Source organism: Bombyx mori, chromosome 9 (genome assembly GCF_030269925.1).
Source record: "Bombyx mori chromosome 9, ASM3026992v2".
Taxonomy (NCBI): Eukaryota; Metazoa; Arthropoda; class Insecta; order Lepidoptera; family Bombycidae; genus Bombyx; species Bombyx mori.
This window is the reverse complement of record NC_085115.1, coordinates 15804584-15829724: the sequence shown is the minus strand read 5'-3', so window position 1 is coordinate 15829724 and position 25141 is coordinate 15804584. Positions and strand designations below refer to the sequence as shown.

General features: G+C 39.3%; 1 protein-coding gene across 19 annotated transcripts in view; it reads left to right on the top strand.

Moving 5' to 3' along the window:
* Positions 1–409: 409 nt before the first annotated feature.
* Positions 410–25141, top strand: part of LOC101741734 (cytoplasmic dynein 1 intermediate chain) — a 30811-nt gene continuing 6079 nt past the window's right edge. The window contains exons 1-10 of one of the 19 annotated variants that reach the window (XM_021351308.3): positions 410–757; positions 2133–2263; positions 2638–2828; positions 3882–4012; positions 6975–7037; positions 8997–9017; positions 9777–9824; positions 16418–16588; positions 17262–17421; positions 24639–24893. In XM_021351308.3, coding sequence (XP_021206983.1) covers positions 2150–2263; positions 2638–2828; positions 3882–4012; positions 6975–7037; positions 8997–9017; positions 9777–9824; positions 16418–16588; positions 17262–17421; positions 24639–24893 — 1154 coding nt within the window. In that variant the 5' untranslated portion in view covers positions 410–757; positions 2133–2149. The remainder of the gene's footprint in view (positions 758–2132; positions 2264–2637; positions 2829–3881; positions 4013–6974; positions 7038–8996; positions 9018–9776; positions 9825–16417; positions 16589–17261; positions 17422–24638; positions 24894–25141) is intronic. The other 18 variants (XM_062670244.1, XM_012694701.3, XM_021351310.3 and 15 more) reach the window with 18 other exon arrangements.

Below are 25141 nucleotides of genomic sequence, written 5' to 3'. Positions count from 1 at the left end.
TTTTATTTAAAATTATGTGAAATTTTATTTTTTAAGGGATTTTATGACCTGGTAACTAAGACCTTAAGGTCATGTCTTATTTTAATTTATATTCCTATTTTTATGAAAACTGATAATATGGAGTGAAAAGAAATGATATGAAGATGATTAATTTGAGAAATTAATCAACTGGGATGAAATTCAATCAAATGAGATAAGATGATATGGGATGAAATATAATCTCAGTAAAATGGTGGTCATTTACTGTGATTTTTTCAGTTGTACACTTTCACAGAAGTTAAACAGTTAATAAACCACCGTTATTACACATTTAAACCTGAAGAAATACTAAATAGACAAAATAAACAAATCACACAACTTCACTTCTCGCGCTCCCGCCAAATAGTCTCTGAAATTTTATTCTACCGAGTTGACGCATAGATCACTATTAAGGAGGTTTGACGTTCATTTCATTGAACGAAATGTCAGATACAATAAAAAAAGAGTAAAAAACAACTGAGTCAATCGGATCTACAATGTTCTTGTATTGATTTATTGAAATTTATTCTACAATTATCCGGAATTACTGATAAGTAAAGGAACAGCTTCTAAAAAACACCGAATTTATGAACCTTTCGCTAAGATCTTCGTTTCGGAACTAGGATTCATTGAACATCCCGTTACTCATCATCTGTTTGCCACGTTCTGTCGGCATTTTTATTCTGTATAATTATTAATATGACTCTGATGTAGATATTTTGGCTGTGTTTATTAAAAGGTAAGTCAAAATTTCGGCCTCAGCGTATAATACGGTCTTATATACAAATTATGACATCATCATTCATCAATCAATAAAGTTACATAAAGTAATTTAAATTGTAATAACAATATAATATATAAATGTAAATTGTATGTTTTAAACAGATAATAAAGTATTAAACTACTACATTGACAATTTAATAATGTTGGTTTAAAAATTTTTTGACTCAATTGTTTTGTAATTTTAACTTAATAAAATCCTAAATACACCATTTAGAAATAAGCTATTTATACACAAGCTTTGATTATAAACTGAGACTTCATCATCTACCAATACCAATGTTAAATTCCCTGCCTAACTTTCCTAATATTTTCATTGTGTATTCTTAAAAACCAAATGAAACATTCCAACAATTTAATTGCATTTCAATGGTAATTCTCTCAGTAGTTATATCAGGCCCAGTGTGTATTCACCTAAGTTGTTCTATTAATTTTCGTAAACTTTGTATAATGAACACCAGGATAACCTGTGAAACGTTGTCTGTTTATTGTTGTGTTACTTCAGTATTGTTATATATATTAGTATATAGCTTCAGCTTAGTCTAGTGGGGCTGTGTCTATTATGAGTTTGAGTTTGCTCACTGAGCAGATTGATAATTGCAATCTTTTTTATAGAAAATGTATTTAGGACATTTTACTGGTGGTAGGACCTCTTGTGAGTCTGTGCAGGTAGGTACCACCACCCTGCCTATTTCTGCTATAAAGCAGTAATGCGTTTTGGTTTGAAGGGTGGGGCAGCCGTTGTAACTATACTGGAGACTTTAGAGCTTATATTACAAGGTGGGTGGCGCATTTACGTTATAGATGTCAATGGGTTCCAGTAACCACTAAACACCAGGTGGGCTGTGAGCTCATTTACCCATCGAAGCAATAAAATAAAAAAAACAAGCGAAAAATCACACCTTGTGGTTGTCAAAACATTATATTTGTTTTTGTCTGCTACAACCACAATCTTTTTTCTTGGCATTCACATCCAGCACGGCAGTGGTAATCTCACAATGTGTTATTGGTCAAACTTACTAATTATTTCAATTTCTTTGAGAACTTAAGTTAAAAATAAGTGAATGTGAGAAGTGTCATTCATCAAATAATGCCTCACTCTATATTTAGTTTTTAGTCGGATTACTCCATGAATAACCAACAAGCCATTGTATTTATTGTTATAATGGCAAAATAGCATTGAGTTACATAAACTTATTAAGAATTGATTATTTAGTTCTTTAAAATAATATTAAGATCCTTCATTGTTATTTTTATTTACTTAAAAATTTTCAGACAAAAGTTACTCAAAATTTCGTAACCCCGTTAAGATATCAAAATTTAATGTTTTGCAGTAACCAAGACGTTGAGCATGTCGGATCGGAAGGCGGAGTTGGAGCGAAAGAAGGCGAAGCTCCGCGCCATAAGAGAGGATAAAGATCGGCGCCGCAGAGAAAAAGAACAGAAAGATGCTGAAGAAGCACTGGTCAGTAATAACATTATTCAACAAACTAAATTTAGGAGGCATCTATTTGCTATAGGAGCTTAATATGGTGCTCAAATGGGATAAGACCGGATTCCTGTACAAATTTATCAAATTGTCATAAAAAATTCATTATAATTGATAGTTAAGATCGAGAGGATGACATAGATACCACCATTGTGCCTATTTCAAGCTCTTGTTCCAAACTGAATAAGAACTTTCATGATGTGATGTCTCTGGTCTCTGTTAACCAATTGACGACCAGGTGGATTTATTTATCCATGTAGCCAGAATAAAAATTTACATTATATCTTGGTTAAATTAGATTAAATTTGCTGATCCCACAGATGTGACTAAACAAATAAATATTTTTGTAGCAACGGGCATCGGCCACATCTAGCCTGGACAGTCGTCGTGACATTGACGAGATGCTGTCCTCCCTTGGAGTGGCTCCAGTTAAGGATGTCCTCTCTTCTTTATCATCAATGACTTCACTGTCTCCACCTCAGACAGCCTCACCAGATGCCAGTTTACCGCATACAGATAAAGCCAGCCTACAATTGCAAGGGTTAGTTAGTTAAATAAGTTCTGAGCTGAAGAATTTTTTAATTCTTTCTAGAAACTTTTTTTTATTGCTTAGGTAGGTCGATGAACTCACGGATCATCGGGTGTTCAGTGCAAACCGGAGCCCATAGATATAAACAACAATATAGATATCGCCACCAACCCTGAGGCATGAGTTTATAGCACAATAGCTGCCCCACCCTTCAAACTGAAACACATTAGTGCTTCACGGCAGAAATGGGCAGAATGGTAGGCAAGGCCCCTATCACCAGGAATTACGCAAATTAGAATTTTTGCAGGTTTGATTTTTATTACACAATTAATAACTTCACTATGAAAGTTATTCGTGAACATTTGTTAAGTACGTATATCATTAGAAAGATTGGTACCTGCCCGCGGGAATCGAACACCGTTGCATCGCAAGATACGAACTTAACGATCTCAACCTTTAGGCCACGACGATTTCGAGTAAATGATTATTAGTATTATCATAATTTTTGTTCGACAATCACCAGTGATGAGCTGAACATGTTTATTTGAAAACTGACTGAGTTTTTTTCCGCATACGAGTTGTCATGGTCAGTGATGTCTAAACAAGAACAATATAAGCAATATTGTGGCATTTCATATTGATGAGTCATAGCGATTAGGCGTTGTTAAACTTTAAAATAAATAATAGTTTAAAAAAACTAAGCTTTTCAGGATATTATCAAAACAACCCTTCTACTCATATCTGTTCATAAAATATTTATAACTATTGATATCATGCACCCCACGCTTTTTTTATAAAAATCATTTTTTCCTGCACTATTTTTAATTCAAAGTTATTAAAATTTATTTTCTATTTTTTAGTTAATCTTAATTTTTTTTTATATTAAATTTTCATCGGTCCTTAATAAGTATACCAAAATTCCAGTTAATCCAATGTTTTGAAGGGGGTCAAAATCATGTTCAAAGATTCCGTTACATACATACGTCTGAAGCTAATAAAAGCGTATTAAAAAGGCATAGTGTTTATCAGTTATTTACATATATCTCTATTCCTGAATCCCGCCAGCGGTCCAAAGAAGCAACCTCAAGAATTACAAGTCGTCTTCGTGCAGTCCACGGACATACCGCCCAAGGAGACGGTGATCTATACGAAGCAAACGCAGACCACCACGTCGGGCGTCACCGAACTACGTGACGGTATGTGATCAAATTATTTGTTGTTGTGTTGTGGTTGATGTAGAATGTAATTGTAGTTGTTCGATCCACGAGTTCGTGGCCCATCTGGTGCTAAGCCGTTACCGGAGCGGCAAAATCTGTGAAGCATATCGACGCTTGAAAGGCAAACGTGACTAAGCGACAATAACTGCTCTGTACATAAATGATAAGCAATAACCATATTCGATGCGCAAAAAATATATTTCTAGGTCTATTAAAATCATTTCAATCCTACAGGTACTAGCTAGATTCTACTACATCTAGATTCGTTAAAATAAATTTTGTTTTCAGGTATTTCAACTTTAAATTAGTCTACTGTAAAGTTCGCGCATTGTCGCTTAGTCAAAAAAAAAAAAAAGTCGCTTAGTCACGTTTGCCTTTCAAGCGTCGATATGTTAGGAGAGGATGACAGATAAGGCAGTAGCCATTTGTCTCAACAGAGCAGACCATCTCGTAAACTAATTTCGTTTAGGCACAACCCCTTATGGTTAAATGTGCTAATTATTTAATTGGCGTTTAAACGTATTTCCATAACAAATTTATGTCCGTTTTATGCTCAATATATTGAATCCATTCTACATCAATTACAAATGTTGTTAATATCGTTTATATTAATTTGGTTCGAATACAACGATTCGGTTTTCTAGACTTTTCCACGGCGCGTTCACAAACACTTTTACCATTTAAATCGTAATAATTTTTAGCGCTTCCAATATTTGACATTAGCCGCGCAGTCACCACAGATAATCACAATTTCAAATCGTAAAAGTGTTTATTGATGACAATGCAAATTCTCCAATTACTAATAACTTAATTTACAGCACTCAAACACCATCTATTAATTAATATTATTATTATTGTTGTTATTAACTGTGTTTTTTTATTTTCATTTTGGGTTTAATTAATTGCATTTCATTATTATTTTTTTGTTTTCTCATCTATACAACGTTTGAGAGTTTGCATCCCTTGACAGTGTTAAAACTAAGAAAAAAAAATCATACCTAATCAGGATGTCTGGGTGATGGTTTTAACGACAAAAAATTTGCAAATAAAACAATTCAAATATTTGAATAGGTATATCACTTTGATCCATAAAAATATATAACATTCACACAGTGTTTATCTAGCTAATGACTTGCTAACTGCATACACATTTTCTCGTTAATGGAGTAAAAGCACTTCGTAAATATATGGTCGTCCAGAGAAACATCAAATAATTTAATTGAGATCCTACTCATCATATCAATGTAAGAATCTAATGAAATTCATTAAAAGTATTTATTTGCAAATATTTTCTAACCAATGACATCCATAGTGAAATGTGACAGTATTTACCTTTTTCTAATTCGTGTAAACGGTACAAGGGGAAACTTGTTTGCATTCATTTCTGTAATTAAAAGTCCGTAATCAGAGATAATTATTAGGTAATTTTAATGAAAAACCAGAAAAAAAATCACTCAGTAATCATATTAATGGCATTGATTTTAAGCAGTGAAGCAGTAATGCGTTTCGGTTCGAAGGGTGGGGTAGCCGTTGTAACTATACTGAGACCTTAGAACTTATATCTCAAGGTGGGTGGCGCATTTACGTTGTAGATGTCTATGGGCTCCAGTAACCACTTAACACCAGGTGGGCTGTGAGATCGTCCACCCACCAAAGCAATAAAAAAAATAAAAAAAACGGTTCGTCAATTATAGTATAGTACTAGCTGAAATAGCTTCTTAGGGAAACTAGCTTAGCTTAGGGAACTTAGCTTCTTACCAGGGAGTAAAAAAGAAATTAGACAATAATCAGAGACAAATAGCCAAATGGAACAAGCGTATTGAAATAAAACCCAGAATTGAGATTTTAATCAAAAAGTTATCGGTGCTAATCTTTTTCTGCGAAGATTTTTCACCAATTTTCCATTTTTTTTATTGCTTAGATGGGTGGATGAATTCACAACCGGCCTGGCGTTAAGTGGTTACCTACAACGTACACGCGCCACCCACCTTCAGATATAAGTTCTAAGGCCTCAGTACAGTTACAACGGCTGCCCCACCCTTCAAACCGAAACGCATTACTGCTTCACGGCAGAAATAGGCAGGGTACCTACCCGTGCGGTCTCACAAGAAGTCCTATCACCAGTAATAATTCACACTCCTCTTTCTTTAGAACCGCTGACACATATTAAATTAAAGTTTCTTTTTGGTAAACCGATAATTGAGTCGTCTATTATCAAAGGCGGCAATCTGTACATTTGGACAAAAAAATTTTATTGATATGTCAATACAGATTTATTTGAATATAATCGTCTCCTTCAAAGAATACGGTTCAAAACCTGCATTAAATAAAGGTTAATAGTTAACCTGTTATTTATCTAAGATGTCGTTCCGAAGAGTTTTCTGACTGCCAATGGAATACAAAGTCAATAATTCGTTTTTCTGATTTACCAATCATTGTCCAAAAGTCAGATTGCCGCCTTTGATAATAGACGACTCAATTGCTGCTACGATACAATACATAAATGAATTCAAACAGCATCAAATTCCCTTTAAATACCTTTTCGTACATGCTGAAAAGAGAAAGTTTCTGAAGCCAGTTAATTAAGTATCCCTTTTGAAACACAAATTGCTCGCAGTGCCCTTATTCACGAATTATCGGAGCTTTACAAGCTCATGACAGAGAATCAGTCGTAATCGTTTCATATAGTTAAAATAGGCTGGTTATATAAGCTAACGTCTTAAGTAATGTCTGTTTTGTTAACGATAAACAAGGGCTTTATTGTCCAGAAGATCATTCGGAATTTTCGAATCGATAACACACTACCTATTGTCCTATTCGAGTACCGACGGCTTCAGAACGAACCCCCACCCTATTAAATGAATTAAACTTTTTAAAAAAAAAAACGTAAATACTGTACGAGCTGGGTGATTTGTTGTGTGTTTGTGCTACCCATAAAAAGGCTGCTCTTCCAATGCATCACCGCTTGCAGGATACATGGAGGACTGGTGGCGGCCACGTAAAGGTAATGGTAACATGTCAATAACATATTAATTATCACTAAAATAAAACTACCCGCTTTCGATCTCATTTAGATGTGGTAGTGACGTAAATGAAAGCATTAGCTGGATTTTAACAGATTCTAAAGTAAATATGTGGGGCTGAATGACTTTGAATAAGCACTTCATAAAGCAAAAGTAAATTGTAATGTTGTAAAGTTGTTTCAGTTTTTTTTTACGTTTTCTGATAAAAAATTAAAGCCTTCAGTAATTTTATCAAAAGCTCCTCCCATAAGATGCTAATTGACTATGTATAATAGTTTATCAAATTCGAATGTTTGACCCAAGTCCAAGCCAATATGCCTATTGCAGCTGCGAAACAGGCATGCGTTCGAAACATGAGACAGTCGTTAAATTGACCTCACGTCTCAAAGTGGTTGATGTCATTAACGTTGTGATGCCTATGGACTTCAGTTTTGGGGGCGACAATAGGGCCGTCAGAGTAATACAAGAAATCAGCTAATGTTTTCCAACAAATATTAGGTGTACTTCGTTCTTATTGGTAATTGGATCATTTCATTAATAAGGGCGATAGAGCTTCTCATAAATTTATCTATGGCGCTTAGTTGAGTTTTTGTAATTATCAAATAAAAATTTTTTCTTCTATTTCTATTTTTATTATATATTGTTAATTTTTCACAAAAATGATCCAATTAAAAATCTTTTAATTTCATTAGGGGCTGATTTTATAATCATCAAAAAGGGTTATTTCAGCGTAAAATGCGACCAAAAAAATTAAAAATAATGTTTGTGGCAATAAAGTTTTTTTTATTTTTATTGCTTAGATGTGTGTACGAGCTCACAGCCCACCTGGTGTTAAGTGGTTACTGGAGCCCATAGACATCCACAACGTAAATGTATAAAGTAATTTAACCCCATTTATTCGCTTCGATATCTAATCGCGTTATGGAATGTACGTTACTCATGGAATACTTTCATTTGATGATTATCGAATCGACCCAAGGAAGTAGTAAGTAAATATTAATCGTTAAAAAAAACTACACTGTTGCATACAACAAAAAGCGTCTTAAAATAGAATTGAATGAGATACTGCCCAATTTTAATAATCCATAACTTGCATGCACGTGCATGTTTACATATGTCCGTTGTGTACTTTCAAATCGTTTTATACATTCGGCCATCTTAACATATTATATACCTATAATACATATTTGTCACTTTGGGAGTGTTTGTTTGTTAGTAACAACTACATACAAGCATGTTGCATACGTTCGTAATCGCACTGAATCGCACGGGGAATTGTATGAATACTGTTAAATTACATGTAATTTAAATAAAATATAGTATGTAAATAAACATAAATAGGTACGCAGCGACGTGTTCAAAATATTTGCGTCGGTCGTTGCAAGGTTCTTTTTCTCATATCGATGGTCTAAACTAAGCCGACTTTAGTCTATTTTTAAAAGCCATTAAAAGTTAAAGTAAAACTGTACATTTGTCCTTGTAATCGAACAGAAACAATTTAAAAAGATGACATATAAATGTATAAGATTATTTGGCCGTAGCGAATTCGATTATTAGACTATCTATAGAGAAAAAAAACGTACTTTAGTTAATAAATTACATGAATAAATAAATAGGTACCTTTTTAGTTTTTGTGCTGGGTCCATAGAAATAGGGTATGCACTTTTTACTTGGAAGGGTAAAAGGCCTTATTTTTAAGGACCTTTTTCATAGGATAGTCACGCAGCGTGAAAAATATAACTAATAACATTTTAGTAATTATATTTTATACGGAAGATGTTCTCATAAAATCTCTTCATAGGCATTTCGCGGCTCTAGATATGCTTCGATACACTGCACGCCATTTTACTGTATAGAAGTTAACCGATATTTTTAATGAAACAGATTTTGCAGAAAGCATTTAACTGACGGCATATATGTTTATTTTGTTCCCCTTCTAGCGCACGCAACCGATTATTACGGTAAGTTATTATTCCTCCAGGACGCTTGAAACTCGTAATCTCTCCTAACCAACATCTCACATACGAATTCATTAACTCGGGTGTCGGTTTTTTATTTACATTACAACATTAATATCCTATTACTTGTAAATATTCGGTTCTTCCTGTCACACCTCTGGTTTATTTTCATACTAACACATTGTATAGATGCGCTGCAGGTAACTTGATAAACTCTATCATTTGATTCACGCTTTATCAAGCAATCTGATTTCCGGGGGGTGATGTGATGATTAGAAGCGTCATCGTGTCATGTTGAAATGCCCATGCATTATTACTGTGGCCTTCCAGAGTTCTCCACGTGGTACAAAACGATATTGTTTAATTATAATTATAATGGCCGCATAACGAATTAAATATGAAATAATCATATTTGTATGTTGACTATGGTGGTAGTATGGGTTGCCATATCATTTCACGCTGACTTACCCTTTCGATTCGATTAACAAACACTGCACAGGTCTTCACCAACGGACTCTCGTAGCGCCAAACTAGAACTTATTATTATATATTTAGAGAACAGTTTTCGAGTTTTCGATTTTAATTTTGTTAAGTTTGTCGCTGCGAATTCCAAAAATATAGGTCATGCTGTAAAATATATAAGCACTCTTGCTATGTATAAAATTTTAATACAAATAATATTATTATTACAATTTTTTTATATATATAAAATGGTCAAAATATACTGACATTGTTTTTTTTGTTTTTCCTCCCCTTTTCAAGACGAGTACAATCTAAACCCGGGTTTAGAGTGGGAGGACGAGTTCACAGGTAGGTTCCAAATCCGAATCATACAAACATTCATTCAAAACTAAAAATATAATATTTATATCCTTATTAGAGCCTGTGCCTACTTACTACACTGCATGGTTTTCCTTGTGTTGTTTTTCTTACTCACTATTACTGTACGTATTTAACAGCTATTTATTATCGAACGCTAACTATACATTCGTTAACTAAGCACATAAATTTTTCAGTCAATTTTGTGAAATATACAATCTAAAAAAAAACCTCCGAAGTTACGTAAAATCATCAGCCTGTATATGAAACAAACTTGCCAGCTCGGTGATGAGTAATTAAAAAAATTATTAAAACATAGACTATCTGCACGTAACATAAATAAAAACATTTGCATGTGACAGAAACAATACAAATATGCATGAACCTAAGTCACCAACATACAGCTAAATATATTATATTATGTATCTTTGTTTTTTTTTTTCAACTGTGAGACTTATCTCTCTTGTGGAGAGCTCGGGAAGTTTTTTAATTTTGGCATTATATTTCCCTTTTTATTTTTACAAACGCTTTCTGTCACCGTCGTACTTAACGCTTCTATTAAAGATGTGTGAGCTGCGCTTAGTCGTTTCAATTGGATAATATAATAAATATGATTGATCGTAGTCAAATACTTTAAAATGCTATCAGTTTCAAAAGAAAATGATGTTGGGTCGCCATCAAATCACAGAATAACGATTGTCACGATTCGATCTTGATATCTGAACGGGGTTTAGTTGGTTAGTACTAACCAATCAAGCCGGTCCACATTATTAATAATAGTAATAACTAAAGATAAAATCGTGGTAATCAATATGTGTCATATTCAGTGAAATATCCTTGAAAACTGAATGCATCCACAGAGAATATTGTTACAGTAATATGGTATATTTTTCTTACATTCATGCTCACGATAAAAAGAAGATATAAAATATGAGTTTAACGGCCTGGCCACGGGGATCGGCGGTGCGAACAGCGAAGCGGTGGGCGAGGCGACCATTCGCGCAGCACCGTTTGCAGGCCACGGGTACTCACGTTCGCCGCCGCGACTAGTAAGGAAGTCCGACAGCGAAATGTCTATATCGAAATTATCTCGATATTGCTTACAAATTAATAGTTTTTTGGTTCAGGACCTATTATTTGGAAAAGATTGTGAAGTACATGATTTGAATAAGAATCGGAGTATACCTATAGATGGAGAATTCCACAAGAAGTACGAGAAATACTTTGGGTGGCTAGACTTCCAAATAGCTGGTCTAGCTAGTATTTCAGCTATTTTATTTTTTTATTGCTTAGATGGGTGGACGAGCTCACAGCCCACCTTGTGTTAAGTGGTTACTGGAGCCCATAGACATCCACAACGTAAATGCGCCACCCACCTTGAGATATAAGTTCTAAGGTCTCAAGTATAGTTATAATGGCTGCCTCACCCTTCAAACCGAAACGCATTACTACTTCACGGCAGAAATAGGCAGGGTGGTAGTACCCACCCGTGTAGACTCACAAGAGGTCCTACCACCAGTAATTACGCAAATTATTATTTTGAAGATTTCATTTTTATCACACGATGTTATTCCTTCACCGTGGAAATCAATCGTGAACGTTGAGTGTTGTTGAGTACGTATTTCATTACAAAAATTGGTACCCGCCTGATATTCGAACACCGGTGCATCGCTCAACACGATTGCACCGGACGTCCGTTAGGCCACGACGACTTTAAAAATATAAAATAAAAAATAAATAAAAAATATAAAAATTTCGGCGTTAATTTTTCGCGGCGAAAACAACTAAACTCATTTAATCACTGCACTATTCGCCGCGACTACCGCTCGACTCCGTGGCTCGCGCCGTCCGTATTCATGCATTTGTTTTGCTCGCCCGCCGCATCGCGCGATTCGCTCGGTACATTTCGCCGGTCGCTTCGCCGGTCGCCGGTGCGCGTGGCTTGTTAGGTACATTTCTATGCGCTTGTTTTAGTCGCTAGACGCTTCGCCGTTCGCACCGCGCGAATATTCGCATCGGCGAATGTCCCGTGGCCAGGCTGTAACGGTTGGTACGTTCAATGTTCGTGCATGGTGCAGCTTGGGTATCATCACATTAAAAACCCTATAAATTATGGTTCATTTTGCTTGAGAGTACCTGATTTATTAAAATAATAAACTCAGAAATATCTGGTAACACTAACTGAAATTCTTACAACTGTGATGGTGCTAGGTCGTAATGTGAGCACGCAGAGGTAGGTATCGTTCCGTCAATATCTGCCATTAACCAGCCATGAGTTTTAGTTGGGATTATGAGACGGGTATTATACAATATAATTAAACCTTCAACTTGGTGTCTCAAAGTGAGTGACCGTATTCTCGTAGTAATGTCTATAGCCTCCAATAAACTTGGGGGATGGGACACTGGGTGCTCATCACTGGCTCTGCCTGAGTTAATGATCGTTATTTATTCAATTCTTCGATTTCGGCTTATTAGATCTCACCAGGACCGACAGCATTGCCTTAAAATCTTCTTTTTCACAATTGGTTCCCTTACACTCACCACGCTACATTAAAAGATTGATTTCAGAATATCCTTCTGATTCCATTGCAGTACAGGTAATCCTCATATAACGCGGTATTTTACAACACGGTTCCACTGTTACATGAAAACAAAATTTCTCAAAAACCCTCTATATATAACACGGTACTTGAACAACACAATATCATGATCTTCCCATGGACACAACGCACTGAGTTTCTCGCCGGATCTTCTCAGTGGGTCGCGATTCGATCCGGTTGTAGATTCTGCGAAGCACTGCTCTTGCTAAGGCTTAGTGTTAACAATTTCTCTCAGGTTGAGCCCGTGAGCTCACCTACCCGTCCGGGCGTATCTGGAATAGCTCCCTTAGGGTACCAGCGAATAAGTGGGGGAAAAAATAAGATTTTTGTTTAAAATAATTTAGATAATGACATTCGATAGAATTGAATTTGAAAATTACTGAATAATCGAAATTTTACTGTTTATTTTTTATGTATAATAGGTAAAAATATACATACAGGCATCATAGTGGAAATGTTTCATTCTGAAAAATGTGTATTAGCTTCTATTTTCATATAACACGGTTTCGCACAACACGGGACTTGGTAGGAACGTATCTAGCGTGTTATAGGAGGGTTACCTACATTTGAATCTGAATGCTAACGAACATATCTATGTACTATCAGTACGTAACGCGAATTGTCGTTCACTAGTGCTCACAGTTCTTGGCTGTAGGTTGCAGGAACTCCATTTACTAATCAGCCAGTGCAAAATGATTCGTATGTCGCTTACACCCATATCTTTAGATATTCCTCAAATTTTCCTCCACTCTAACTCATCCGAGGACGCCTCGAGAAATCCAAACCATACTCGAGTTTGGTATCTTTAGTCGACCATTACAATATTCCTCAAATCTACTGTTTTTTGGTTTGTTTACTCTACTCCGGTGAGGAAATCTTTCGAGGGGCATTTGAGTGGAGGCTATTTTTACGATCAAGCATACCAAAATTACACTCAGGGTGTTCGCTCAACGAGACTAATAAAAACGTACAACTACGTAACGTGAGCAAATTTTTGAACAAATTTATATTTTAGATTCATTTACACATATTGCTGTAACTCTGTTCTCGCTTTAGTTATTAGAAAATTAATCCGTACGCTTCTCGACCATTTGATTTTAAACGTTGTCATTTGTCCGCACGCGTCTCGGGATATTTAATTTGTTGTCGAATTAATACGCAATATTTAATGGGAAAACAAGTAAAGAAAGAGTAAATGTTAGTTGTTAATATTTGCTGTACACTTTGATGCTATTACAAATGTAACAGAGATATAATTTTTGCACTAGAAGATTGCACAAAGTGGGAATGAGTTGCTCGCTCCGGGCATTTCAATATTGTAGTAATTGTTACGTTATAATACTCATTGTAAAAATTTCATATTTAAAAAAAACCTAATATAAAAAAAAAACATATTAAAAAAAAAGACATGCCCGCTGAGTTTCTTGCCAATTCTTCTCAGGACGGAGGCTAGTTCTTGTGAATTGGCGGTAGTTCTTTTGACGTTCAACAAGTATGTACTTTCATTTATGTTGAATAAAAAATATATTTTTTGATTTGATTAAGTAATGTATTTTGAATAACATTTTCGAAAATCATAGTAATTATGAAAAAAAAAAATCTCTCACTTTTAATAACTTAGGTTGGGCGTCGATACCGGACCAATCTGAGAACAAAGTTCGATTTCTTTTCGAAAAATTGGAACATGTCTAATTTGGACTTAGACAAATGATGACGTTAAATCTTCCATCATAGACTACGCTTTTGTTATGTCAGCAAAGTATTTATAAATAAGATGAACTTTAATTGACTTGTTGCTTCAATTACCATTTTCTTCTTAAAAAGATGAATTGAAACTGCTTTCGTGTTGTATTTTTTTCTTTCCGAAAGTGATTTCAATTCGCTTTTGTTTCATTGCAATATCATGCTGGATGTAAGGGAACCGTTCGCGAAGCTGAAACTTTAAATTGTAGATATTATCTAAACGTGAAAAGTATTAGCATAGATACTAGTGGTTTTAGAGAGTTTGTTTACGAACAGCCAATCCTAAGTTAATGCAGTTGACGAACGCTCTGCGTCACACTGGAAAGTTCATTCCGCGTATAGTTGTTGCGAAGTACGACTGCGCGCCGCCTTAGTTGTGTGAGTGACCTATTTGTATACGCGTGAATGTAGGCTATATGTAGCTTTTTTTTCCTACCTATGCTGATAGCCTTGAGAGGCAGCACTTGGAGAAGGCGACACGACATGAGAACCTGGTCACTTGTCGTGACCCCTGGAAATTACATGCTCGATCCTGCAGATCGAATGGTAAACAGTCGACGTCGCCTAAAACACGTCATTACGGATCCTCCTGATCCATTAACGGTGCTTTTAGGTACCACAAGCACCAGTCACCGTCCTCGTCGAACCCGTCGCTTGCAACGAAGGGCTCGACGAGCGAATTAACCTACAGACACAGACTCAATTTTTTTATTCCTACTTATGCAGATAGCCTTGAGAAGCTATTTCAGCTTCACCCTAACGTGTAGGTGAGCTCACGGAGCTCAAACCAGAGTTGCTAACACTGGCCCTAGCAAGAGCAGCGTTTCGCAGAATATACCACCGGATCGGAAACGCGGTCCACTGAGAAGATCCGGCGAGAAACTCAGTGGGCTGTGTCTGTGGGTTAATTGACTCGTCGAGCCCTTCGTTGCAAGCGACGGGTTCGGCGAGAACGATGACCGGATATGTAGCTAAAGCTGTCTGCTGACCGCTCCATCGGGTACACATACTAACGAAAATGTGTATTTACGATTGCAACTACAAATAAAGGCCACGCGCGCTCGTACTCTGCAACAACTATATCAATTGTGTTACTACAACAGGTCTTTCAAGTATTACGTAATCAAACGAACTAACAAAATAAATAAATAAATCGCTCGAAATTTTGACAGCATCATAAAAATTAACATGAACCTTGATTCGAAAAATATTCGTTACAAACCATCGTGCTAAGACCGGAATTCCCCAATTTGAATGTCGGTTAATGTAATAAAACTAGGTAGATAATATATAGTAATGTACAAAAGAGAAAAGTTTTGTTTTCAGAAGAAATAAAAAGCGTTTGGATTTTTTTATACCTTTAATTGGCTGTTTCAATATGTTTTTATTCTATTCTATTATGTTAGACTTAAGCTGTTGGTCCTCCTTGTAACAATTAAGTAATATAATATACCCCCCAAAACAAATAAGAAAATAGACCTCACCTCTTAAGCTTTGCTTACAAAAACTTGAACGCACCCTAAGTGCTGGTAAAAAAGATCGCTGCATTTAGAATCACCACTGGTTGTCTACATTGGGAACGGTTCCAATGCATCCTATAAAATTATCATTAAAATGTTTGGTAACACATGAGCAGTGTGGCCCAGCCTCTCATTCCAGAACTGGCTTAGTCGATCATTTCGTAAAAAGTTACTAATCGACACAAGCTTTTAATTCAAACAAAACGTAGGAATATAATATTAAAAACGTCAAATACATTTGCTCATATGTTACTGAAACGCCATCACTATTAGATCAGCATCGGTAGCCATGACACCTGTAGCTAGGTTACATAATCATGCACATTAGTCATGTCAGTATTACACATTATAACATAAAGGTAATTTCATGAAGTCACAATTAAACAAATTGAAAAACTTTAATGTACCTAATTATAACAAACCTTCATGAAGTTATCGCGCGTAACGTACAGCTTGCATAAAAATAATATGTATTTTTCGTCTAAATTCGAGTCGACTATTTTTGATAATTAAAACGACCGTGCAATGACGATAATTTGCCAACTATCAAAAGTCACAGATTACCTATTATTATTAGTGCTCAATTTCGCGTCAATATTTTTATTGTTGGTATAAGCGGATCTTTCTAATAAGAAAATTCCGTAGAAAATAAATCAAGCTGTATGTTAAACACACACGCACACCACACGCTCGTCGAGGGCCATTCTTATTCACCGTCCAGTGCTTACATTCGACGGCGACGTGGCGCGCCAAGGAGACGACGAGGAGGCCGCCTTCCACGGTAAACTGCCCCCGGGGATACTGCCGCACGGCCTGCCCACCGTCAAGGAGGTCCAACCCGCAGTCACCGATGCGCCCGTCGAGAAGAAAGACGAAGAGAAAGAGAAGAAAGGTTGGTGTATCTTGCTTTTTTATTGCCCTCGTAGGCAGACGAGCATACGACCCACTTGATGGTGAGTGGTTACTGAAGCCCATGGACTTTAGCAATGCCAGGAGCAGAGCCAAGCCGCTGCCTATAACTATGTGCCAAAGATCAAATAAGCAAGACTGGGCAAGACAAATGTATCGCGCGGCCTTATGATAAATACGTATCATTACGTATATCAATTGTGCAGAAGCATTGAAAAAGGCAATCACCGAAAACCGATACAGAATATATTCATGAACTGTATATATTAGTATCAGTTTCACGAAAATGATGTTAAAGATCAACGCATTACATAGTTGACAGTATCATATTATTTGCATTGATACATTATTATTTGTTGTCTGAAAACCGCTCATACCGCTCAAACCCCTGTTTGCTAGGCATATCGAGGGGTGTAAGACTACTTGATTTAAGCGACATTTTAGCAATTTTACACGAGATCCATTTAAAGTTTAAAATTTGAAAAAACATCATAACAAAAATACTTCAGTTATTTGAATGCGGTAAACTTAATTGGAGTACCACATAAACCGGACCTTTAATTGCAAAGATAAATATTGCGTATTAAGCGAAATATCGCTTAAACCAAACAGCATTAGGTTTGTTTTTGAATTTTCCTCTCGTATTGGCATCTCAGCGGTGCGCGAGCTGAGCGCTGACGAGAAGCAGACGATAATGCTGTCGGCCGAGTTCCAGAGGTTCATGAGTCGCGCCGGACGAGTCATCGAACGCGCGCTCGCCGAGTCCGTCGACATCTACACCGACTACACGGGCGGGGGCGACGGAGAGAACGCTCTGTGAGTTCCGCTCATTACTCAACCCTTAGGCCTCATTCGCACGGGAGTTTTTTTTAGCGCGCCTTAAAAAAGCGTTCAAATAGAACAGATGCATTTCCTAGTATGTGTTCATACATCAGCGCTTTTAAAATGCGACGCTTTTTTTTATCGCGCAGTGTTTCATTTTGAGCGCTAATCGTTGGGCGTTACAGATTACGTCACATCGAGAACGTTATAAAAGCGCCAACGCCGAGTTTTAACGCAACGTTTTTAAAATACCCGTGCGAATGAGGGCTTTAGGAGGAACTTCATAACCTGTGTGTTTAGTGCCCCTAGTGGCAAACGTAGATAGATATCACTAAAATAAGACATACGAAAAATGTTTAAAATAGAGAAAGAACCTTAGATAAAGCAGTTTACGGCGCAATTAGTCCCGTTGTCTTTGAACACTGAATAATGTCGTAATAGGCTAATTTATTGATGGTGTTTTTTTAAGTTTCTAGATAGATACAAATAGAGTCGATCAAAAAATATAAATTTAAAATCGAATGAAACATGGATGTCAATAAGGTGTTGTTATGTCTATTTTAAACAGAGAGCAAACCATTGCACGATATAATGTGCAGTATCATGCGCGAATGCCTTATACAAATTTTATGCCTGTAGTAAATTTGTAAACTTCTACCATGATTCAAAGTATTTGGCAGCTTTCAGGCTTCAGTGTTCATTGGCTCCGGTAACTAATAAATACCAAATAGACTATAAAACTACCCACCTATGCCCACTTAGAACAATCATTTTCAAAGTCGTCGTGGCCTAAGCTATAAGACGTCCGGTGCATTCGTGTTGAGCGATGCAGCGGTGTTCGAATCTCAGGCGGGTACCAATTTTTCTAATGAAATACGTACTCAACAAATGTTCACGATTGACTTCCACGGTGAAGGAATAACATCGTGTAATAAAAATCAAACCCGCAAAATTATAATTTGCGTAATTACTGGTGGTAGGTCCTCTTGTGAGTCCGCGCGGGTAGGTACCACCACCCTGCCTATTTCTGCCGTGAAGCAGTAATGCGTTTCGGTTGAAGAGTGGGGCAGCCGTTGTAACTATAATGAGACCCTTAGAACTTATATCTCAAGGTGGGTGGCGCATTTACGTTGTAGATGTCTATGGGCTCCAGTAACCACTTAAGACCATGTGGGCTGTGAGCTCGTCCACCCATCTAAGCAATAAAAAAAAAATATTTTAATAAAAACTAGTACCCATCTAAATTGGATTTTTAAAGAGGATTCATATTTAATTATTTTCGTTAAGCTGCTTTCAGACTACGTTATACTATAGTACCATATAGTATAGCAGCCTATACATAGCCAATAATATATAGTACAGTACAGTTTGAACGTGTCCATAACAATGTATGGTGCGCGATATTGTTGTGCTATGAGCTATATACTATGCGATATTATATTATTATTATTTTTTTTTTTTATTGCTCTTGTAGGCAGACGAGCATACGGCCCACCTGATGGTGAGTGGTTACCGTCGCCCATGGACTTCAGCAATGCCAGGGGCAGAGCCAAGCCGCTGCCTACCGCTTAATACTCTCCACAAGCCTCGTTTGAAGAAGGACATGTCATAGCGCTCGGGAAACACCGTGGAGGGGAGCTCATTCCATAGCCGGATGGTACGTGGCAAAAAAGACCTCTGGAAACGCACTGTGGATGACCGCAGTGGCTCCAGGTAGTATGGATGAACTCTACTCCGGTGGCGGGCGGTGCGATGGTAAAAACGAGATGCCGGTATCATCTCGAACAATTCCTCAGAGCACTCCCCGTGGAACATACGGTACAGAATACAGAGGGAACCGAAGTCCCTCCGCAGACCCAGAGGCTCCAAACGATCCGTGAGAATGGGATTATCGACAATCCGAACGGCCCTCTTCTGTATGGAGTCAAATGGAAGAAGCTGATATTTGGGAGCCCCGGCCCAAAGATGGGAGCAGTACTCCACGCGAGGCCGGACTTGTGCTTTATAAAGCAAAAGTCTTTGTCCAGGCGTGAAGTACCGCTTTGCTCTGTTGAGGACTCCCAGCATTTTGGACGCCAACTTGGCTTTGCCTTCCAAATGACTCCGAAACTGGACATCGCTCGAAATGTCGACCCCAAGTATCCCGATACTCTCGGAAGGTTGCAGGGATACTCCTTGGAATTGCGGCGCCATGACAAAAGGGTCCTTCTTCGCAGTGAACGCGCAAACTTGTGTCTTTATCGGGTTGAATTGAACCAAGTTCAATTCACCCCATTCGGAGACTCGCCCCAGAGAGTTCTCCACTTCAGACACAAGTTTTGATCGTCTCTCTTGCACCGCGCTCCGAGAGAGACTCTGATGGCCGATATATCGCGCATCCCCCGTGCCGTCATCCGCATAGCAATGCATGCCATCAATAGACAGCATGTCATTGATATACAGGATGAAAAGCGTGGGGGAGAGCACCGAACCTTGTGGAACGCCAGCGTTAATGGTCATGGTATCAGAGCAGTCACCGTCTACAACGACCGTGATGCTCCGCCCATCCAAAAAGCTAGCGATCCACTTGCAGAGTCCCTCGGGGATTCCGTAAGATGGTAGCTTCGATAGAAGTGCCCTATGCCAGACCCTGTCGAAGGCCTTCGCGATATCAAGGCTCACAGCAAGAGCCTCGCCCTTGCTCTCCAAGGCTTCAGCCCACCTGTGAGTAAGGTATACAAGAAGATCGCCAGCTGAGCGACCGTGACGGAAACCGTACTGTCGGTCACTGATCAGCTGGCGATCCTCAAGATACTTCAGGAGTTGTGTATTTATTATTCGCTCCATCACCTTGGAAAGCAAGGAAGTTATCGCGATAGGCCTATAGCTCGACGGGTCCGACCGGTCACCCTTCTTGGGGATAGGGTGGACGTGGGCGGTCTTCCATGAAGACGGAACCCTGTTAGCGCAATAAGAGAGGCGATACAAACGCGTTAGCGCAGGTGTCAGCTCAGGGGCGCACGTTTTCAGAACCACTGCGGGGATGCCGTCTGGCCCACTCGACTTATGGACGTCCAGGAGTCGGAGCTCCCGCCTAACTGCACACTGTGTGAAGCAGATATCCGGCAGGGAGCTATCACACCGGGGGATGTTCGGTGGTGTGGCACCCCCGTCGTCCACAGTCGAGTTCGAGGCGAAGAGTTTGACCAGAAGGTCAGCCTTCTCTTTCGCGCTGTGGGCCAGAGTGTCATCGGACTTGCGCAGTGGTGGGAGACTAGACCTACAAAAGTTTCCTTCTGCAGCTTTGGCGAGCGACCAAAAAGCACGGCTCCCGGAGGGATAGCTCTTTAATCGCTCGCCAACTCTAGCAACGTGCTCCGCCTTCGCCTTGGCAATTACCTTCTTGTAGGACCTGGAAGCGGCGTTATATTTCCGCCTTTCCCCTGAGTTGTTAGGATCCCGACGTCTCCTGGCATTATCCCATGCCACGTATGCGGACCGCTTGAGGTGTGCAGCATCCCTACTGGCATTGTTATACCAGGGTCTGCTGCGACCCCCAACGGGCACTTCAGAGGAGGGAATAAACAATTCCATCCCCCGGAGCACCACGTCTTTAAGACGGTCCGCACAGACGTCAGGATCAGCAGAGGAAAAGCAGAACCGCCCCCATGGGTAGGATGCGTAAAATTCACGCAATCCATCCCAATCTGCTGACATATACCGCCAAACTCTACGATACCCGGTTGTCGTTCGACGACCAGGACGAGAGAGTGGTACGGCAGCACGAATAAGGCAGTGATCAGACGATCCAAGCGGAGCGTCGACCACCACACTGTATCCGGCCGGATCCGTGGTCAGCAGAAGGTCCAACAAAGAAGGTTCGTGCCCCTCGATATCTGGGACACGGGTGGGCTGTGTCACCAGCTGGGAGAAGCCGTAGGCCAAGGCGAAATCGTAGGCAGTCCGACCCGGGAGGTCAGTGGTTCTGGACCCCAATCATTCTTGGTGGTGAGCGTTAAAGTCTCCAAGAACCACTACCTCCGCAGATGGGTACTGCTCAAGCACGCGGTTAGTCCCCTCTTGCACATGCTCAAACAGAGCTGAACCTGCATCACTGCTGTGGGACCTGTACAGGCACGCGTAGATTCGGATACAGCCCCCGTGATCCACGCGCAGCCACAAGAGGGACAGGTCCCGTTGTTCGAGGCCCCGAAGACGGCGACAACAGACATCCGCCCGGACGAATACGCACACCCCGGCTTTACGTAGGAAGTTGTGCTCCAATACGTAGCCGGGGTATTCAAGGTATGAGGTATCGTCCGGAGCAGATATCTGCGTCTCCGTTAAAAAAAGCAGGGCAGGCTGCGCCGTCTCAAGGTGGTGGTGTACGGCGTCAAGGTTGCTATGAAGGCCCCTGACATTGCTGAAATCCACATTAAATGTGGAATGGGGAACCGCCTGTAAAACCCTTTTCTTTTTTTTAGACTTCATAAATTATATTTCCGGAGAGTAGGATTGGGAGAGGTAGGATGTTGGAGGTGAGATCGAGGCAACACCTGAATGAAGCGCGGAACATAGTACGTGCTCGACCACGGGTTGCGTGAGAGACCGACGCAGGGCATGGAAGGGCCCCCAGTCCACCCTGCGTACGATCGCCGGGATCCACTCCGGTCTCCGACTCCGGCACGACGACCGCACGACAGGATTTTACACCGGTTGGCGGGACAGCTTCCCGGGGCGGAGTTTAGTAGAGACACCCGGGTTCAGGTCCCCTACTGACCGGCGGGCGGCAGCGGATACCGTTTCACTAGGTCTCCCTATACCCCCGTCAAACAATCACGCCCCGTGAGCTCGCACGCACGTCTGCTCCGCATGTTCCAGACGTCACCAAGATTCACCCCCAGCAAGGAAGGGGAAAGGGAAGGAATAGAACTGGCTCTCCAACCCACACGCCGGAACACAGCTAGGCTATTTGGCGGCGGACTCTAGTTGGAGGGTGGTCGCCAGCCAGTCGGACAAGTCCTACCACCGATTATGAATTCGGCTCCCGTTTTGCACCACCCAGGGGTCACTTGTAGGGAATCGCGGGTTAAACCTACGGAAGCGGGAAGCACCAACCCCCACCTACGGAAGCGGGAAGCACCAACCCCCAACCCCCATTATAGTGTAGTCTGAAAACGGCTTCAAGCTATGTAACGGTTTCAATAAATACATTAGTAAACTACCCTCTTTATGGTATAATAATAATAATAATATTTTCTTTTTTTTTTTTATTCAAGCCTCTTAAAATACAAACACGTACAAGAATTCTTAACACTAGTATAATAATATACATGGCTTTTTTATGAGGTATACAATAACAATATTCCCTGACTTTTATGCTAGGAAAACCTGTGTTACAAAAGTCAGTGGTTCAGTGCTAGGTCACCAGGTAAAGAAATAGTATAGTTGGACAGTAGACAAAAAAATGAAAGCTGTTAGGCGTTGCTTGGTCTTTACTGATATTTGTAACAGACCATATTATTCAGTATTGTTCGTCTATAATCCGTTGTGTGGTGAGGTCATCTCAGGCAACCAGGAGAATCCTTTAACCTCCTTAAGAATAAGGAAGACATATTATTTTACAAAAAGAATTACAAAATAGGTATTTTGGTTTTGGATACTGCGCGATGAACTGTTATTGTTTTTGACTGAAAATTTCATTCTGCATATTTCTGATGCGCTCTGTTGCTAGGCTAGGGTAGCCATTCACATTTCGACGCAACTCTCTCTAATGAACACGTGAACATTTTAATGATTGGAAAAGTAATCAGATTAAAATTTTGTTGTAGGTATTCGAAAGGGTATGTTTCAGTAGTGAATCTAAAAACTATTGTGACCTAACAATTTTTGTGAGGTGATTTTAAATAATATTGTTTGCATAATATTATGGATGCAGATAGAGATATTCTTAAAATAACATCCGGCATTGTCACTCTTAAACCTTACTAATAACATTTTGTTCATTTTTTTGAATAGATCCATGTTTATGAACCAGTCTATTTAGAATTGGCAAACTCATGCTTATCATAGCTTGACTTTTTTTCTCTATTCATTAGAATGAACTTGAGAGACCAGCCCTAATGGATTTTGTCCGTTGGAATGTGTGTTCAAACACCCACCGCCTTCAAATAGAAACTAACAACTTACGTTCTTGTACCTAAAAGCGTTCCACGTTCACAAAATTCTTGTCATATTCGTTAACAGAGTTTGATCGCATCACAGTCAAGTCACGGAAACAATATTTCATTATTTGTTTACCTACATTCATTGTTCTGTGTGTCTTCGTTAAGCATGTTGTTTTAAATTTGATATCGGGTATGATGTGGAAACCGTTTCGGAGATCGATTGAACAATCAAAATAAAAACAGTCATTTGACACTCGGCGTCAACTTTGTCATGTGTCTGAGCAACTGGTTTCCTCATTAATTTTCGCCACGGAGTGTTGGGGTAAGAAATACCAACGAGTCACCAAAAATGACCCTTATTAACTTGAGATGAGTCACCGAAACGTCAAGGTGGAGTCGTTTGGTGTGGTAAGACCCTAAAAATATCCTTAGGCCCGCGGTCTGCTCCCAACATCTGCAGACCGTCAATAAGTGTCACATACCCCGCAGGTTCCCTAAGTGGATATCTCGTAGGAGGGTCGACCTTCTCAGCCCGAAAAAAAAAAGAAATACGAACGAGTCACCAAAAATAACCTTATCAAGTATTAACTTAACTTAAGAATGACGTCACGGAAATATCATTATCATTTTTAAATAAACTACTGAGACGCATCACAGGCAAATTTAAATGAATAAGACATAAATGGTTGTACGGATTAGACTGATCTGATCTGAGCCTAAATTTGATTAACTGCTCTGTCTCTATCTTAAACCGCTAAATCAAGAGCAAATGCTCTATAAAAGTGTCAATTTAGCCAATCTCTAAAATATTACTTTATGCTATTCGGTAGGCTCTTAAATTAAGGAATCGGGAGTTAATTAATCAAATGAGTGGTCTCTGTCTACTCTCCGTTTAAGGCAAATAGTATAAAGGTCTTCAATCCTAAGCAACGGTGAATATACAAATAATAAATACTATCAATATACAGGTATTTACGGTAACAATTTTGATAAGGTTTTCCCATTTTTAAAAAAAGTATAGTCATAGATTCATATCCTCGACTAACAAAAATCACATCGGTACAGTGACGACAAGTCAGCGGCCCGTCTTTCCCTGGTTCGTACCTTCGAGGAGGAACGCTGGTCGCGCGGACGGTGCGTGACCTGTCTGGACTGGTCCACGTTTCACCCTGAACTGGTGCTGGCCTCGTACTACAATAGTGACGACGCACCGCACGACCCTGACGGAGTGTGCCTGGTCTGGAACACCAAGTTCAAAAAGACCACTCCCGAAGACATATTCCACTGTCAGTCGGCGGTTATGAGCGCCACGTTTGCGAGGTGAGTTGAAGTTTATAACAATCTTCTAGGGGTCTTATGTGCACGGAGCTTGGGGCGAAGCGACTAGGAATTGACTCAAATTTGACGGCAGTAACCACGCGGGTAGGTACCACCTGCCTTTTTCCGCGAAGCAGAAATAGCCGTTATTGAGACATCGTCCAAAATCCACCTAAAGCAATATTTAAAAAAAACTTCTCACTTTGTTCAAAAATAAAGATTATAACTCGGCGTCTTACGGCCGTGCGTCA